The following is an 18,409-nucleotide window of genomic DNA, read 5'->3' on the forward strand; positions in this document are numbered from 1 at the left end:
GGCACAAAATGCATTTCAGTATCATAAACTGATTAAAGAAAATGAAATTAAATTAGTTACATAGGATTTAGTGTGTTTTTATAGAATCAATTTGTGTTCTATCAAAAAAACTCTGAAGCACAAATTCACAATTTCGACAAATGTTTCAAAGTATTAACAAGCCCACGACATCCATCGGGCTATTAAAAAAAAAAAAAAGTAGCTTCAGGTTAAAAAGCAGCAAAACACTACTGTCAGTCAAAGCATCTTAAAAAACTCAGTAGACTTTTTACAGGCAGGAAGCTGAAGTTAATAGTATTGTTATCCTGAAATCCCAGACTAGGATGAGGGTATGTGTGAACTATCAGGAAAACGGAGAGGAGTAAATTTTGAAGAGGCAATTATTTAGTTATACTGCGGTTAGAGAAGATGGAGATTTACTGGCTCTAACAAGCTACAAGAATCAGCACCACACCATCCAAAAGGAAAAAACAAACAAAAAACAGCAATCACTAACTTCTTACATATTGTCTTTGGTTGCTTCATATCAAGAAATACTTTTTTACAGAATATGTGAAGACTATTCCTTTGAATTTCACTCTGGGTCAATATCATCTCTGTGGCCTCTTTGATAAACTAGAGGACAGGCTTTGCTTTCTATGAATTGGTTATTGTTTTCTACATTTTTGTCACATAGCTCTTCAAAACTCAAATTTCTTTCATTTACAGGTTTCTGTGCCAAAACACTATAACTAGAACAGACTCTAAATGGTATAGGGAACGCATTTTTCTTGTGTTGTAAACTTAGAACCTACTAAAACCATTTTCCACAAGATACTACTGAACTCACAGCAGGATTTAGAGACAGGACTGAACATTTCCAATATTAATTTTTAAAACCCCCAAAGTTACATTAGCAAGGATTTTAGAAGTATTATCTCTAAAATTGTAACGACTCCTTTCAAAAGCCTTGTAACAGAAAGGTGCTTTCAAGGCCCAGCCAGAGCTGCTCAGCAGTTGAGGGAAGAAGAGATGCTTAGGGTTTTTCCCCTCATTTCCTTGCCTTCTTGCTAATTAAGCTCAGAATGTTTCTCATTCTAAGGACAGTAAATGTAAGAAACAGAAAGTAGTATACACTCTTAGTGGTATTTCAACTGGACTATATACACAGTATCTCCAATGTCTGAAGCAACAGCATTCTGAATAATGTCAGATAAAAGCTAACAGGGAAAAGAAACCAACAGAAAGGCTATTGATACACCTTTAAACAAAGTAACACAAAAATAATTAACCATTGATTTCTTGGCATGTAAAAGTTCTATACAAATTTTAAAAATTTTATTTGCAGGTACTAACCTCTTGAAAAGCTCACTCTGTATTTACACTGATTCTTTTAACAAGTTTATCTCAAATTAAAGCATATTTAAAACAATCATGATTGCATTAACTTTTCTACTTTAAATTATTACCCAATTAGTGCTTTATTCACATTTTAAAAACTTGTACAATTTATTACAAATATAAAACAGTGCAGTTTTCCATACATTATCCCAACTCTGAGACAAACACTTAAAAGACATGGAAAAAGATTTTGATTTCTATAAACATAACATTTGCATTACTCATACCCCATTCTTCACTGTCCTCCCCTAACCCCCATTTTAAAAAGATCAAACATACAACATACTGTAGGTTTATTTTTATTCAAAAAGTTACTGTCTCAAGACATAAATACAAATCAGAAAACAGTACAATTAGGACAATAGAATGTGGAGGACAACAGGTTAAGGTAAATATATAAAACATTTTTAGCTGGTTGAAAACAAAGCTGTAAGAACTGCTTTCACAAAGAAACACTCCTTCAAGAGTAAGAAAAATCAACTTAAGTTTAAAATCATATATACAGTCCTCTCAGCAGTTCTATTAAATGCAGTGGTGTGAAAAACAATATAGGCAGTACTTTTAGACATGAGAGTATTTATTTATGTAAAATGAGTTAGGCAGATCTAGTTGAGTTTGTTGTTACCCCATGGCTTAGTAAAATAATTATATTTTATCATGATCCTTTAGATAATCTATGGTTTTTGGCTACCACAGCCGAATGTTTAATTTCTGAGTCTAAAAACAGGAAGCCTTTTTGTATTCACCCATTTGGGGAGATTCTTGTATTGCAAGCATATTAAGGCATGGAATGATTAAAATAATATACCTCAACAACTGAGAGACAACTGACAAAAAATATACATATGTAATATAAGTTAATATTTCCTTTAAAATGATGTCTAGCTGCCTAAGCCTTGCAAAATGAGTTGATGTCAAAATGGCATAGATCCACTTTCTGTTTTAGACCAAATTTAATTTATTTGTGAATGGACACAAAATGAAGTTTAAAGCTTAGCTTTCAAAGAATATTATGGGTTCTTTATGAATTTCTATTATCCAATCTAATTTACATACAGAGGAAATGTACTGTAACCTGTTAGAAGTATCTTTAACCTGAAGACTGCTTGCAAAGACAGATAGATAAAACAATATAAAATACAAATTTAAAAATCATTTTAAAGCATGAATTCTCATGCTCTTCTATTTTTAAACATTGTTAAACTTTCAATATATTTCTGAAACCTCATAATTTTAAGTTGGAATTTAAAAGTAAGAAAAAACTAAACAAACTGCGCAATTATAAAATCAGCACCAATTTATATATATATATAATTTTATTTAAAATTTAGATCCCTATTCCCACACTCTAATAAGCTGTATAATTTTTGTTTAGAATTTTTCTGCAAACATACTACAATAAGCTTCTTTTATTTGGAGACAAAATACAGTGGCACTACTGGAAGGAATTTCACAACATTACATTTTTTCTTAAAGGACAAGCAAACTTTCAGGGTTGGTAATGGGCAAGCATGACTGAGATCTGTTATGTTCTGGTATTTCATAGTTATGGACCTTTCCAAGAAGGCTAGCATGAAACTTTTGGAATAAAAGTGTGTTTTAGATTAAAAAGCTGTTAAAATTCTGCTTAATGTATTTTTTTCCACAATTAATTAATACAAACCTTCTGTTGCTGAAGTTTGCATTTAATTTAAATACTGACACTCTTCTGGTTCTATCACTGTAAGAAAACCAATCCATCTATTATTTCAGTTCATGGATGTAAACAGCACTCCAGCAGAGCTCATGATTATTTAGTATAGCCAGCAAATGTATAGAGAGGGGCTCAAATCTGTACCAAACACCTCTCACACTGTTAGATTAAAACTCCGAGGGAATACTTCTTATGATCCAGAAATAAACTGATAGCACATAAATAAAATATTGATTTTTATTTTTCCCAACAAAAAGTGTAGCTTATCCTCAAATTGTTTACTTGTCCTTTACATTTCTTTTTTTTTCAGGCAAACAAAACTGCCCCTTCAATGCACTTGATCTTGAAAGCATGTCATTCTCCTTAGAGAAAAATCTGTTCAGAATTTCACTGTATCTACCACAATTTTGTATTGAAAAACTTCCTCTTCCACTTAGAAAATGACTTCACCACTGATTTATTTGCTGCTCTGGTATTAAAACATTGACACCCCAAGAACCTAAAAAAAAAGTTAGAAATGGTGTCAATTTGTAGTCTACTACACATTTAACAAAAACAAAGCAATTAGTATATGATTTAAGATTAAGACACTTCAAGATATGTTAAGGCATTATAACTTTTATTTTTTCTTCCAAACCAGATTCACCACAGTTCTGATTTATGTCATAATACGAAAAGGGCACCTCATTCATTAGAAAATATTTTTCCCACACTTGAAATTAACTATTCCAGGAGGAATGTGATAAAGACTGTGCTTTAATTATTTTAGGTCATAATTGCAAAATAATTTTTAGTTAGTTGCCTAACTCTGACTGCTTTGACAATGGCATTCTATAGGCCTTAACTTGAAATCAAGTGTGTAGTTTCCAGCAACTAAGCCTGGGACAAAACTATACACTGGCTGCTGCTGCGTCTGTGTTCATAAAAACAACAGGACACCTTGCAGCAGCTAGCCAGGACACAAACTTAATATTTCCTATTAAATATATCAACTCTGTCAGGAAGACAGTGAAAAAATCAAACAATAATCAGGTAAAATCAAAATACTGTCCTTCAGGAGACTGTGTTATTAAGTGAAGAAAAAGCTTTCCTGAAATAAAGAATCAGTTTCCACTTCCCACGTGGGAGCAAGCCATACAGTTTTCTATGCCAATGGAAGTAGGAATCATCACTGATATGCCAGAACAACCCCCAGAAGGTCCGGATCTTGTGACTGTCCTAGCTTTTATAGGACTTTATAAAATCAGAAAGAGCCATGCGAGACTTAAATTTTCCTGAACCTTAACACTACTGTTCACATTTATCTGTTTACAAACCAGTTTTTACTGTTCTTGGTATTAAATTCACTTTAGATGCATCATACAATATAGCACACTAAGACACAACTGCCTCTGGTGCCAACAATAAGTGGACACATCAAAAATGAGAAGACGAGACTAAAATTCTGATCATAAACCATGTGCATCTGAATAAACTCAACACCTTTATTATATCTAGGTCTATTAAAAACAAGTGCAACAACTCCAAGAATAATGGACCTCTGAAATATATTTATTATACGAATAAAGCAAATTAACTTTATTCAGAGAAGGTTTTTTGCATTTATGAAATTGTGGGGGTTTTTTACATTTAAAATACTGACTGATAAATTCAGCTCTGATTTAATAGGGATTCATGTTGTCTCCTTTACTATTAGCAGAGCTTTCCCCATTTAGGCAATTAAATTCTTTTAGTTGGGGTTTATGCTAAAGAGCAGCTATTTTTCTGCAGTCCTGCTTCCAGGATCACCACCTTGGCTGTGTCCTGCCTGGGAGAAAGGTTTGCTAGATGGTGTCCCCTTGACCATACCAACTCATTTCAGTGCACCACTGCTCCCTGCTTGCAGGGGAACAGCAGAGAGCTTGTTCTGCTGGCACGCTGAGGCAGGCCACCGCCGGGCTGTGGGAACAGGCTCCCAAAGCTGCCAGAGCAATGAGACTGTAACCGGCTGCCATCATGTGGTGATACTCCCACACTGTAGCTACGGAGTGCCTAGCAAATCCTGGGCTCATGTAGGGTGATGAATGAGAAATAAAGTAATAGGAAAGAAACCAAGCTAACAGCAAACCTATTAAAACTATTCTTAATTAGTTTTAGAAAATGAAGAGCTGAAAGGTTTCTGAAATCAATTAAATGCACCTATAGAAGACCAAGTTTTCAGCATTGTCAAGAATAAAAATGACTGGTATTTCACAGATAAATCAATTAAAAATCAAGAAGGGGAGGGGAAGAACTCTTTTCAAACAGAATGTCAGAAAACAGGTGATATACTTTCTTGGTGTTACTTCAAGAACAGAACACACAACAGCTAGATGCACAACCTAATCTGATTCATTACTACTAAAGCAAAGGCCTACTGGTACAAAATATATGGATTTGCATTTGAAACAGTATTTAAGACTTCTTTCTCCCATTACAAGAACAGGTTCACGCTGCAACAATATTGTAAAAAATGCATAAGCGTCTTCCAAATTCCACCAAGCTGTCCAAGATTCCCAGGAAGCCTTGTTGTACTGTCCTCTGCTGGCTTGCTGCAGTTTGTTATATCCAGTGTAATTTTGTACCAGCTACACAAGGTCAAAAATGGCTGCATACATTACAAGTGGTTCAAGACAGGAGGAATCCCTCATGCAGATTTTTAAAAGAGAATAGAGACTGCAGATTTATCAAGTCGGAAAAAAGGGCAACTGCAAGCAGAAACTACAGACTTCGGATGTTTTGGACCTAAAACTTTATATGGAAAGAAAAAATACCTCTCATCTCTATAAACAGGTATCTGTATTAGCTCTATTATCTATTTTCTCCATTATCTTACTTATGCACAAAAGTAAATATTCCAATTTTAAAAAAGAAAAAAAAAACCGAAACAATGCTGACAATTGGTATTGACATCAGAGTCACTAAAATAAGCTCATCACAACAGGAAACTTGCCTTTAATATTGTGTATGCACAATTTTTTTTTTTTAAAGCTCTTTGCTACCAACCTTTGCAAGGGTCTTTTCCATACCAAACGTGTTTCCTTCTTAGATTTAAAGGCTTTTGATTTTTACATAGCTATATATAAAATATTAAGAACAAAAATCCTACAAACTTGCAAAGAACATTGACTACCTTAGAATTTATGAAGCTGAATTACAGCATAAAGTATTTAACTGACTGTACCAGTCTGCCAAAATATGCTAATGAAGACAACCTAAAGATTGCATTCTTTCCATTTAAAATTTGAAGTAAGAGAGTATTGTAACCTTAACACTGATTTTACATTATTTTCCTCTTATGTAAGTTAACCTACCGATTCATCCATGATTGAAGCGGGGTCAAAGAAATCTGGTTTTAGTTCCGTTCTTTCTCTCCTGTTCTTTGATGGCGGCTTTAGAAAGCAAGCAAATAAACATGTTAACTGTAACTGCACCAAAAAAACCCCCAAAACATTTTTCAAACTGTAAGAAATTAAGCTGAACTCTCAAGGGGTAAGAAATTACTGGAGATAAATGTTCATCTCTGACAATATTATTACAGGAAGTGTTCTTGATTTTGGTCTGGCAGTTTGAACAGATGGCATTTTGTATACAGACAGTGGCACAGCCGTTTAGGAATGCAGATATCAACAAGAACCATTTCTTCTGTTTCACTAAAAGGAAAATTTGATTCAATAACCTACTTTAAAAGTAGAAATACAAATCCAAAATCCACTAAGAAGACAAATCAATTTCTTACTAGGTCTATGTCCATGGTGTCAAAATCCATGCCTTCATTGAGATCTTCAATCCGCCCTTCTGATGACATCATCACATCTTCAACAATTGGCTCTTCATCATCTTCCATTAGACTTGTGCCACGTCGACTGAATTGAAAAGAAAAAGCATATTGTTAGCATTAAAACAAGTTATATTTTTATCTGAATATTTAAAAATATTTAATGTTCACTACGGAATTGACAACAAATTATAATTCAATTAGATGGAAAATAAATACAGTAATTAAATAAATGTGTAACTACTATTAAAGAAAACTGCTATTTAATCAGCTAGAAGATACAAAGAGAACAACTAACAAAGATAACTTATGGAACTTTGTGGTGCATCTCTCAATGGGTATTCTGAGAGGCTGTGGGAATTGCCAGGTAGATCTAATTCAGAGATTTTCATGCAAGTATTTATGCTCAAGTGAGAAAGAACCTGAGTTTTGCCACCTAAAGAAAAATTGTTCCTGCCTTACGACAAGGCAAGGAGGAATATGTTTGTGATAAAGTGGATGCATAAATCCATTTTCAATATGGTATTAAAGAGTTAAAAACAAGTAGGGGAAAGATGTAAAGCTCCTCAAGATATATGTCTACGGTTTCAGTTCACAACTTGTACTTTTCTTCTATAGAACCACAAAGTCTTAAAGCAGAGAACTAAAACTAGTTGACCCCTCCTCAACTAAACTAGCTCTGGAACATGATTTCATTAGCGTGCATGCCAAAATGTACATGTGATGAATCTCCATGAAGTAAATGGCACGAGAGTAATAATGTATGAACTCTGAAGGACAACATGCATTTAAGAAACATTAGACTGTCTTCATCTTCGTTCACAATGTGGAGGACTTTACAAGGTTTTTGTGTGTTTGGGTTCTACAAAAACTGGCACTACAGGATTCCACTCAACTCTGGTGTCAAGTTTAGGTCAGACAAAATTATCAATCACAGAAATGCTGAAGACAGCACTTCCTTTAAAAGCAATACTTTAAAATAAAAAAGCAGCTTAACTCTAAACTCAGAAATAGTAGAATTAAAGTGAGCAGAAACTTTCTGCTTCACAAATCGAATGCCTATTATAAAATTAATTTTTAATATTCTATTTCTAAAAATGATTCTGCAGTTTGGAACACAGAAAGATGATGTTTCACATGTTGCATTGATTATATATACCTGCCACAGATAGCATTTGGTTCAACAACCAGTTCTTTTTATTACAGAGCTCACTACTATTTAATTTTTCTGGAACTTAGGTTCAAAATAAGCATGAAATCAAACACACCTATTCTGCTAAATGCATCACTGTTTTTCTAAGGCAACTTAAAATTTTAAGATGAGGAAAAACACTACTCAAGAACTAGAACATGTATCCCTCTTAAAATATACACGAGTAACACTGCATTTAATAAACCCTCCCCAAACCATTGAAGGAACATTTCACGCTCACTCACATCGCATGTTGTAAGTTGGTTCTCAGCTTGACGTAGTTCATCGCTGCCCTCTCCTGTTGTTGTCGTGCGGCTTCTTCCTGTTGCCTTTGAGCCAACATCCACGTTACTTGCGTGCTTAAAAAGACCATTATTCTATTTTAAACACGAACTGGTTTTGTGTATGAACACTAACACAAAGCAGACCTACTCATCTACGTACTTGTAATCGAGTGGAGCTTGGTGGTGTTCAGGCTGCATAGGATAGACACCCATATAATTTTCTTCAGGTCGCAATCTCTTGGGCTCCCTCATTACTGTGGAAGTAAGCTGAGGTGTCTGCATCATGACTGGTGTGTGCATTGTCTGCTCTCTGTTCAGCCACATACTGTCACTACTGCTGCTTTCTTCAGCTGAAGGAAACACAGGACACCAGTACATTTTTTCAAACTAGTCTAAAATTTAATGTTTCAACATGATTTTAAATGCATGTCCTTTCTGCTTACTGAGAATCAATTTCTCTACTTTTTGACACAAAGTCTTACGTGTGCCCCAAAAGGCCTGGATTTATAACCACTGCCTAGAGTATTTAAAATACTTTTATATTCTGTGACTTAACATTGTGTAGAGCCTTTACTTCCTTTTGTGAATCAGTGTTATATTATTCAGACTCCTCAAATAAATAGTTTTCCCACTAAGACATATACATGCAGAGAAGTTATCCTGTTTTAAAAAAGTACACTAAAGTAGACAAATTAACTCAAGCTAACAAAAAGGGATTGACATGTGTAATTTACATTAATATCTACTCTAGTAAATTTTAAGATGAGAAAAGTTCTACCTTCAGGTACTTTCCGTTTCCCTGTTGCTGGCTTTGTCTTCTTATTTCTTATTGTAGATCCTCGACTACTAATTCCACTAATCACTGACATAGTATCATCATCCCCACCAGCTAATAAAGAGTTTCTGTAGGACATGAGAGGAAGCCACACATCTTCCCTTCGTAGAGACATCTGAAAGGTCATAAACTTCTCCAAGTAAACATACCTTTAAATGGAAAAAATAATTATAAAGATGCAAAAAATATCTGTAAAAAAAATGTTAACATGTCGAGATAAGCAACCACTGAAATTAACACCCAGTGCTCCTCATCTAGTTAACAAAAAGGTCTGACAACTGCAAATCCAGAATATGATTTCTGTTCATGCACCATAAAACAAGAATAACAAGGATAAATACAATTTACTCTTTGTGATGATGCTTGACTGCATTAGTGTAAAACTATCTTGATGTGCCAAAGATTCCACTTTAGGTGAATGCAATACACCTAAAAATGTGTTTATTCAGATGCAAGTCTTTTATGGTTATAATTACAAATATTAAGGATATTAACAAAATACTTACACTGTTCTTTTGTCTTGTCTGAGAAGTTTGGAGGAGAATTCACTTAGAATATCAAGAAATGCCAAATTTAAAGGTGGGTGGCTCTCACCTTGTGGATTAGGCTCCTTAAAGGCAAATTCTATGCCATCCCTAAGAAAAAGTTAAAAATTAAGTCAAACAAAGCATAAACCAGAGAAAAAGTTCTAAGCACTGGGAGCTATCAAAACTGAACACCTTTCCTCTACATCAAGAGAGCAATGATTTGATGCTATATATTAAAAAAAAGTGTGAAAAATGTGAACACTACTCCTAATTTGAATCTGGACGCACGCTTTCTGTCATGATGTTTCTACCTTGCATTTTGAGTTTCCTGCAAGAGGTCAACATGACCATCACTGACAATGAAGTGGATCAGTTCTTACTGTTACAGATAAGACATTAAAAATACTTTTTCATGATAGCATCAATGCTGCTATCATTTCCAGTCTTATACAATGATGGTGAAGAACATCAACGTTATTTAACATTTGGGCTTAATTCTGGGACAAAACTGCAGTCATCTCCTAACTTATAAATAGGCTATGTCATCTCTAGTGCTGATATGTTTAAACAAACTGATTTTGAAAGACTGAAAAGATATTTTAATATTAGTCAAGAAGTGTTACAAAAAGGTAACAAAAAGTAATACAAAGCACACAATTACTTGTGTAACATAGCAATAGCTTCTCTTGTTTTCAACTGATCCAGTCCAAACGTTAAAGCAAAACGTCGAGCAAGTTCCTTTATGCCACTGAATGTTGGTGATGATCTGTCAAAATTATAACCATTTTCTTGAATCATTTCATTGAAAAGCTGTACAAAATGAAAAGAGAGATTTTTGTTTATTAAAAGATTATGCCAAACTTCAGACCAATAGACACAGAGCTAAGTTTCAGTAAAAAAGGGTTTGACAGCTTTTTTTTCCTTAATTCGATAACCCCAAAAGACAAACACAGAAGTTTAGGAAAGGCAAGTCAAGGCTACTCTTGAAGAGTCTGCATGTCATTTAATCCTTGATCCACTCTCCAAGTAGCATCCAAACTGTAAATATGCTGGATGACAGAAATCTTCCCTAAACGATGTGTTCTGGAGTTGAAAATACTAAGCTTTAATAGGATTCCTTGATACATACACTAACAGAGAAGAAATAAATGGGGTAAATTCTCACCTGGTATTTACTATTAAGGTTTCACAAACTACTTTCTAATTTATTTTTTTTTTAAATTATTATTATTTTATCTTTTCAAAATACAAGTATAATGAAATTCTAAAATGGAAACACATCTTCGGGCAAGTTGCCAAAGACACCAGAAACTCTGCCACCAAAGACCAGACTTTTAACTATTCATCAATAGTTGGCAAAGTTGAACACTCCGAAATTTACATATTTTTTTTTTCTTTGATCAATCCTTTTCTCATCCCACTTAATTCGACCATAATTGTCTTCAACAGTCAATTTTTCTATTTTCTAATTTTGTCTAATACACTCACCTTTCACCTTCCATATAACACAGAGTAAACCAAAACCAGATTTACTAGGGCTACAAACATTAACTTTTCACTGATAGATACATTTTGGCCTGTAGTTGTATACTTTTGTTTTATGTTGGTGTAGCTCACTGCAACTTAGTTATTCCCTTTATCCACTATCACATCTAGTATTTTTTCTCTGGTTAGTTTATTTTTAAGAAGTTTTCCTGGAAAATAAAAGATGCTAGTTACATGTTTTAACCTTACATGGGGTTTTTTGGTTTGTTTGTTCTGCAATACTTGGGGCCCCTTACGTTACAATTCTTACTAGGATTGTGTAACTGCCTCCCTATTACATGTGTAATAGTACTTTCTACATTCACTTCCTCTGTCTGTCCTTTAAAATATAAGGGGCTGGTTATTCATGACACAGAAAAGACTTAATAAGGATAGCATTTACTCAGTATCACAAAAATCTGTGAACTCTGATGAAAAGTCAGCAAAAACTGTAGGAATATTTAGTTGTCCATTTTATGCTGCAGTTCCATCAGCTACTTAAAATCATGCTGCTATCAAAAGGAAAGGCCTCATCCTCCCTTGCTTGTATTGCCAATATCCATGCAGAAACATCAGCTCAAGGGCTTCATTAAGGACTTTTTCTGGTTAGTTCTCAACCAAGATTAATATCCAAATCTATATCCAATAAACAGCTCTATGACCTCTAGTTCAAAAAAAGATGTGGGGAAAGAGGAAAAATTGGGGTACATTTTTCCTTTCCACAGTAGCAGAGATCTATGTTGGATTACAGTGGTTTGCAGAGATATGGCTTTATTGTTCTGATCCTGTAAATAAGATTCATGCAGATGGTTCATGTGAGCAGATGAATTCGACTCTGACCTCGACTGAATTCATCAGGTCTCCACACAAACTCATTTACTGAAGAGAGCATTAAACCATGTTTTAATTTCAAAGATGGGTGAAGCCCCTACCAAACATTAAGAAATACTGAATTACTAAAACTTCCCATTACTTCTCAGAATAGTTAAAAAAAAGGCAAACCCACCAAACAAAAACCTCAAAAAAAAAAAAAAAAAAACCAAACCCACCAAAAACCCAGATAAAAACAATCCAACAACAAAATTAAAAGAAAAACAAACACAAAACCCCATTGCACAGGCAGGAATGTTTTCCCTTGTTTATCTGTTCATGATTAAGTACACTAGCAGTTCCACAACACATTTCCAAATATGTGACACAAACTATTGTTTTAAGAGTTAAGAAGGTATCAGAGTTACATTCATTTTGTTTTTATCGGCCTCTCACATACACTTTTCATAGTGCAATATTTAGTAAGTATGGGAAGACTCGTAGCAGTTTTTCAAATAGTTGCACAAAGTATATTTCATTTTAGACCTATTTATCCCTATCTCCTATAAGAATTTCTTCATTAATACCTCATAATACCTATTAAACACCGGGATGTGATCTACAGTATGGAATATCATGCATAAAAATATTGTAAATCATTCTTACCTGCTGCAAGCTAAGAATAAGTGTTTTAGCACACTGGATTTTGTCTATCTGTCTTGTTTTACTCATCGTTTCTTTAATAATATCACCATAGTCATTGTAATACTAGGAAAAAGAATTAAAAAAAGGTTAATTTTCTATTTTCATTTACCTTCAAGGTCATGACACATTTGTTAATGACACATGTTCACCCCTTCAGGGTATAAAATTAATCTTTTTAGTAACTACTGTAACTCTGGTGGGGAGTTTTCTGTTTTTTCTTTTAAAAGGGAAGCACTTATAGACAGGTTCATAGCTATAATTTTTCCAATGAAGACAGCTGCCTGTTCAGTTCTTTAAGCATTTCAGGTTCAATAAAGACCCAATTATTTAGATTCAAAATAGATGTAGGTCACTCAGACAGACAAAAGCAAGTTGTCCAAATTTTAATTTTTTTTACAGTAATCACCAAGGAGCAAAGCTTTATCATGTTCACAAAATGAGAACTCATATTATTGTGCATTGTGAATCCCTGGAGCTGAGTAGGGCTTTTTTATATTTAAGTAAAATAGAAACAGGCAGTGCGAAGGTGAAACTCACAAAACATTTTTTTCTCTTCTACAAAGTTTAAGCTGACATTTTTGGATGAAGCTGGACATCACGGAGTTAACCTTTGTGAGAAGGTTCTCAAAAGGCCTGCTAAACTAATAACGGAATTAAAAATATACCACCGATCAGGGTAAGAAAATAAATCTATTAAAAATAACAAAAATAATTATCAGGTTTCCTTCCTCCCTCCCTGCTACCCACACACTGGAACTGTGAAACTAATCTCTTTTTTTTCCCTTCTTATGGAAAAATAACTATTAAAGGCCTACAAACTACCAACTCTGAAGTTTAGAATTCTTCAAATTTTGAATCAAGGTATCTTTGTAAGGTAAAAAAATAAATAATTAAAACCCCCACAGCTACTGTATTCTAGTAGTTTTATGAAGTATCACTATTAGGCTTCAGAATTACCTTCATATATTGCTTGAAAATGTCTGCAGCTGTATTCATTTCCACCACTGTATATACAATAAGTTTACAGAAAGCTGCAAGTAGGTTTCTTCTTTTGTGCAATGCTTCAATTTTGCTAGCTTCATCATCCTGCTGTCCATCTACAAAGAGTTCAGAACAGGAAAACTGTCAAGTTTAAATACTTCATGTTTAAGCATTTATACAAAAGTGATGTGGGCTAATGGTCAAGATTTAGAAAATCAAATCTCAATTCTGATGGTATCGCCCACTGAACAAGTCTCTTTTCCTGATACAGAGACATTATTTATTTGTGCCTGTTAAACCAAACTTGTACCACAATTATCCTACATGTCCCAAAATGAAATGCTTTAATTGGCTGCTGACATTTAAAAGACAAACCTACCTCTGTGTCCATACACACCTCTCAATGTCAGAAAAAAAAGAACAAAAAACAAACAAACAAAAACCAACAAAAAACCCAAACCTACCACACACAAAAGAAGCACAGGCAAACAAATATACTAGTTAGAGGGCAAATAACGGAAAGGAAGCATAAGTTTTGTACAAACCTGCACTATTATTATCATCATCCTGATCAATGAAGACATGATCCAAAATAAAACTAAGTAGTTCAGATTGCAATGAAGAATCAGGAGTGTAAACAAGTGGCTCCAACATATCACGTCCTCCTGTCATAATCTGATGACTGAAGATCATCAACACATCACACAGAATCGTGAAAGCCTATTAAAAAGAAACCTTAGTAAATACTTGCTTGGCAGCTGGCTTTTATTTAGAATAATGTACTTGCACTTAACAAAATACTTAGAGGCCAATGGTGCATGCAGGCCACTTAAGCCCTGATCTAGAGAACTACACAGGGCAACGGGAAGTCAAAATGTGCATAGTGTCTTAGGACATTGCTGTATGAAGACTGGGTCTCCAAACAAAAATATTGCACAGATAAAGCCAACTAAATATCAAAACATTGTTAGATTAAAACATACGAAGCCTGAAACTCCCAAATTCTGCCTTATGGATACTACATTAGGTCACTAGAGAACTTTGTGAACACAAACCATAGTAATCCTCCCCCCCCCCCCCCCCCCACTTCCTTTTTTTTTTTTTTAACTCTTTCAATCACATTTGTAAAACATCTAACAGCTGAGGCCATTTGAATCCTGTAAATCCTGAAGTACGTATTGCTTCCAAAAAAGCAACCACCTCTTCATTTTGCTGGCTGACATGTGTATCTGACACCAGATTTAAAACATCTGTACTCCACCTCCCAGAGAAGTTCAAATGTAGACTGACATTCTTCAAACTAACAGACCACCGTAACACACTGCTTAGTGCTGCACCTCATCTCTTTGACTCTCATCTCTTAAGTACTTCCATTACTAATTTCCTGGTCACAAAAATACATATGCTCCTCCTAAGTCCCTTGTGCCCTTTCATAAGATTAGAGAAGGAAAGCAGAACCATTTCTATTGTACCCTATGTGATCCAGGCAGCTGTAGTTCCTAGAGCATTCGCCTGAGAATAAAGCAGCCTTTTAAAGAGACCTATTCAGACCTGCAGTAGTTTTTTACTCTCACTTTCACACCCTTGTGATTTTGACACTAGATAGCCTAGAACATAGATACATAGAACATGCCTATTCAGTTCCAAGAATATTCTTGTTATAGCAAGAGTTTCAAAAGCTACAGTTGTGCGACTCAGTGGACCAGATTTTCAACTTCAAGCTCAACCAGGCTATTATTAACTTTAGCAGCAAAAAGGCTCCTGGCTTTCTATTTGTTTAATTAAAAAGTATACTCAGAAGACAGTTTTGTCCTTCCCCCATAGATGGATACTTCATTTTTTTCATTTTAGCATTCTAAAGGTTGTTAAAGGCATTTACTTATAATTAAATCCTGCTATCAGTAACCTGGGCTCTTCACTGGAACCTGAAACTCCTGTGAGTGTCCTGGCTAGAGAACTATTTGACTACAGACTTGAAGAGACTCAGCCTCTACAGTTTAACCTTTTCTTTTGACCCTGTTACCCTCAGAACTCAAGGCAAGTATTTCTCAATTATTTTTGAATAAGAAGAAAAATAAAAAAGAACCCCCAAAATCTTAATGCCTGCATTTTTCTTAAAAAATCCAGGACTTCTGTATCCTGCCAGAAGCGTCAGGCACTACTTGCATGGACTAATTACCTTTATGTTCTGTCTGAAATACCCAAGAACTTAGTTCCAGCCAAAACTCTCCCCCACAAAGAGCAACTATAGGAGGGACTGTCTATACAACTGATAAAATGAAAACTGTGCGCATCTTTTCTGAGCAGTACATCATTGTTAAGGCTTCCAAGCACTTGCTAGAATGGTCTCCAAATATCTCTAAACAATACTGTTAACAACTGACCAGTGTGTGAGCATACACAAGGGTGCCCACAAGAAAGAAATACCTCTTCCCAACAATAACATCCCCTAGGTTACAGTGCATATGTGTGCATGAATAAACACACACACACACACACACACATACACACACTAATGTTAAGTATCCATTCTTCTTCTGATGCAGAGATCCCCAAAATCCTGGAACTATGAAGAACTGAGGAATATATTCTGTGTGCAGCATCACAGTGAAAGGGAACAGACAAGAGAAGTTGCCCCTGTATGTCCCCAGAGGTCTACAGTAAGAGGAGGAAAGTTGTTTTAAATAGCTCTCTTTTACATAGCTGTCCCTAGCTCTTCCAGCTCGGAGTCTCTGCATCCACAATCAGCTCCACCGGAGGTGGGTGTCATGACTGCACGGTAAGCCAGAGCTTTGCAATGGAACTCCCCACCTAGCTTACAAACCAGAAGGTTTCTACAGTGCACCTGCACAGTTGTTGTTTAAGGAAACAAACAAAAACTACCTCTTTAGGGAGTTTATGCTGCTTAAAATTACTAGAAAAAATCAAGTTTATATTGATTCTGAAATCCTACCTAGAGGAGGGCAAGCATACAAGTACAGTGTGTATTCAGACTCCAAGGGCATTCAGCCTAAACATCCAAGACACACCACATTCCCACATAAGCACTGAAAATACCAGCAAGAGGAACTTTTCAACTGCTTTAAAAGTGTAATATTAGAAGACAAGGACAAACAACAGTCACTAACCTGTTCCTTAACAGCAGTGTTTACGTTGGTCAGGTAGTGTTGACAGATTTGACAGAACACTCTCATCTGCTTCTTTAGACGTAGAAGATCCTCCTTTAAAGAGAAGGATATAACAGTTGTACTTTTTCAATTTTACAGTTGCATTTAGTGTGTGCAATTTCACAGAGCTATCCACTACAGACCTCGTATGTAGCTGTAATATTCAAATCCACTGCACTATTTAAAAATCACTGTTATAAATAAAATTAGCAAGTAGCAATTCCCTCAATTTTGTCATCCTGTGTACCGCAAAAGGAAATGGAAGTTGGGATGAAAATAGTGGAAGTTATTTATTAAAAAAATAGTAACAAAAAAACTCCCCAAAGCCAAATCTAAAAAAATCCTACCAACATTGCCCCCCCCCAAAAAAAACTCAAAACACCACAACCCAGAGCATAAAGCATTTTCTCTTAAAAATATCTGTATTTTCAACCTAGAGGACAGATTTTAGGTAGCTGTTTATAACTAAACCAGACATGACTACATGTGTTTTTTTGTTGTTTGGTTTGTTGTTTTTTTTTACATTCACTGCTTGGAGATAAAGTAAAATGTCAGATGAGAGCTGGGGTTTTCTTCCCCTTTTCTATCGGGGGGGGGGGGGGGGGGAGGATTTTGTTGCAATAATTTCCAGAAAAGTAAAATTATTGAGCAAATAAAGTACCAAATTGGTACAAAGAGCATTAGCATGTGCGGCATAGCTGGTGTTCTAACTTCTAGTTACTTAATCATGTGAAGACTCTAGCCCATGAAGAACTGGGGAAGTCATATTACAAAAGACGGACTGTGTAACCAGCATCAGTCCAAAGAAGAAACACCGCTGAGAGAAGCTTAAAAACTATCCATGCAATTTAAACCAAAACAAGTCTCTCCCTTCAAGAAAGCAGGTAACCCACTGGTGCAGCACATCATTTAATCTCAAAAGCAACAGCTGCTTCTCGACTATGAGTTCAAGTATAATAAGATTTTGGAACACCTTCACTACCTAAAACCTTTTCTCACAACATTTACCATTCAGATTACTATACTGATGTTGAGAATTACACATGGGAACATTTTATTTCCTTTAAACAGCATTATTCATTTAAATTTTAATAAAAAGTGAACTATTTATGTAGTCTTTTGTTTTAGCAGCCTATATAATGAAGCTAATTCCCATACTTAGTCAACCTGTTCACAAACAGCACACAGTTAGCAGTTAATTTTGTCACAGAAAAAAAAACCAACCAAACCAAGCAACCAAACAACAGCAATCTTTAGGCACAGTACGTTTCTGTCACTTCTGGTTCTGTGCTTCAACTCCTTTGCTGTTATGTTCCATTGGCATTGAACAGAAATCAGTGGAACTTCTGTATGTACCTGGTATATTTGGTGGCAGCAGTCAAGCAGTTAAATATAATAAAATAGTTGCGGATCAGAAGTTAAATCTATGAAAACTTTAAGTTACTAAGTTTTATTATACAGGAGCAGAACAGTCTCAATAAAGGACCATTTTTCAAGTAAGTTCTTTTCATTCCT

The 18,409-nt window shown here is 35.0% G+C and overlaps 1 protein-coding gene across 3 annotated transcripts in view; it reads right to left on the bottom strand.

Moving 5' to 3' along the window:
• Positions 1–1,441: 1,441 nt before the first annotated feature.
• STAG2 (STAG2 cohesin complex component) overlaps positions 1,442–18,409 on the bottom strand; it is a 39,525-nt gene continuing 22,557 nt past the window's right edge. Inside the window, exons 23-35 of one of the 3 annotated variants that reach the window (XM_010162124.1) lie at positions 16,856–16,948; positions 14,273–14,447; positions 13,704–13,843; positions 12,708–12,809; positions 10,369–10,517; positions 9,687–9,815; positions 9,124–9,329; positions 8,789–8,806; positions 8,506–8,695; positions 8,307–8,420; positions 6,831–6,957; positions 6,406–6,483; positions 1,442–3,572 (exon numbers count right to left, since the gene is read on the bottom strand). In XM_010162124.1, coding sequence (XP_010160426.1) covers positions 3,549–3,572; positions 6,406–6,483; positions 6,831–6,957; positions 8,307–8,420; positions 8,506–8,695; positions 8,789–8,806; positions 9,124–9,329; positions 9,687–9,815; positions 10,369–10,517; positions 12,708–12,809; positions 13,704–13,843; positions 14,273–14,447; positions 16,856–16,948 — 1,545 coding nt within the window. In that variant the 3' untranslated portion in view covers positions 1,442–3,548. The remainder of the gene's footprint in view (positions 3,573–6,405; positions 6,484–6,830; positions 6,958–8,306; positions 8,421–8,505; positions 8,696–8,788; positions 8,807–9,123; positions 9,330–9,686; positions 9,816–10,368; positions 10,518–12,707; positions 12,810–13,703; positions 13,844–14,272; positions 14,448–16,855; positions 16,949–18,409) is intronic. The other 2 variants (XM_010162125.1, XM_010162127.2) reach the window with 2 other exon arrangements.

Source organism: Antrostomus carolinensis, unplaced genomic scaffold, assembly GCF_000700745.2.
Source record: "Antrostomus carolinensis isolate BGI_N321 unplaced genomic scaffold, ASM70074v2 scaffold5572, whole genome shotgun sequence".
Lineage (NCBI taxonomy): Eukaryota > Metazoa > Chordata > Aves > Caprimulgiformes > Caprimulgidae > Antrostomus > Antrostomus carolinensis.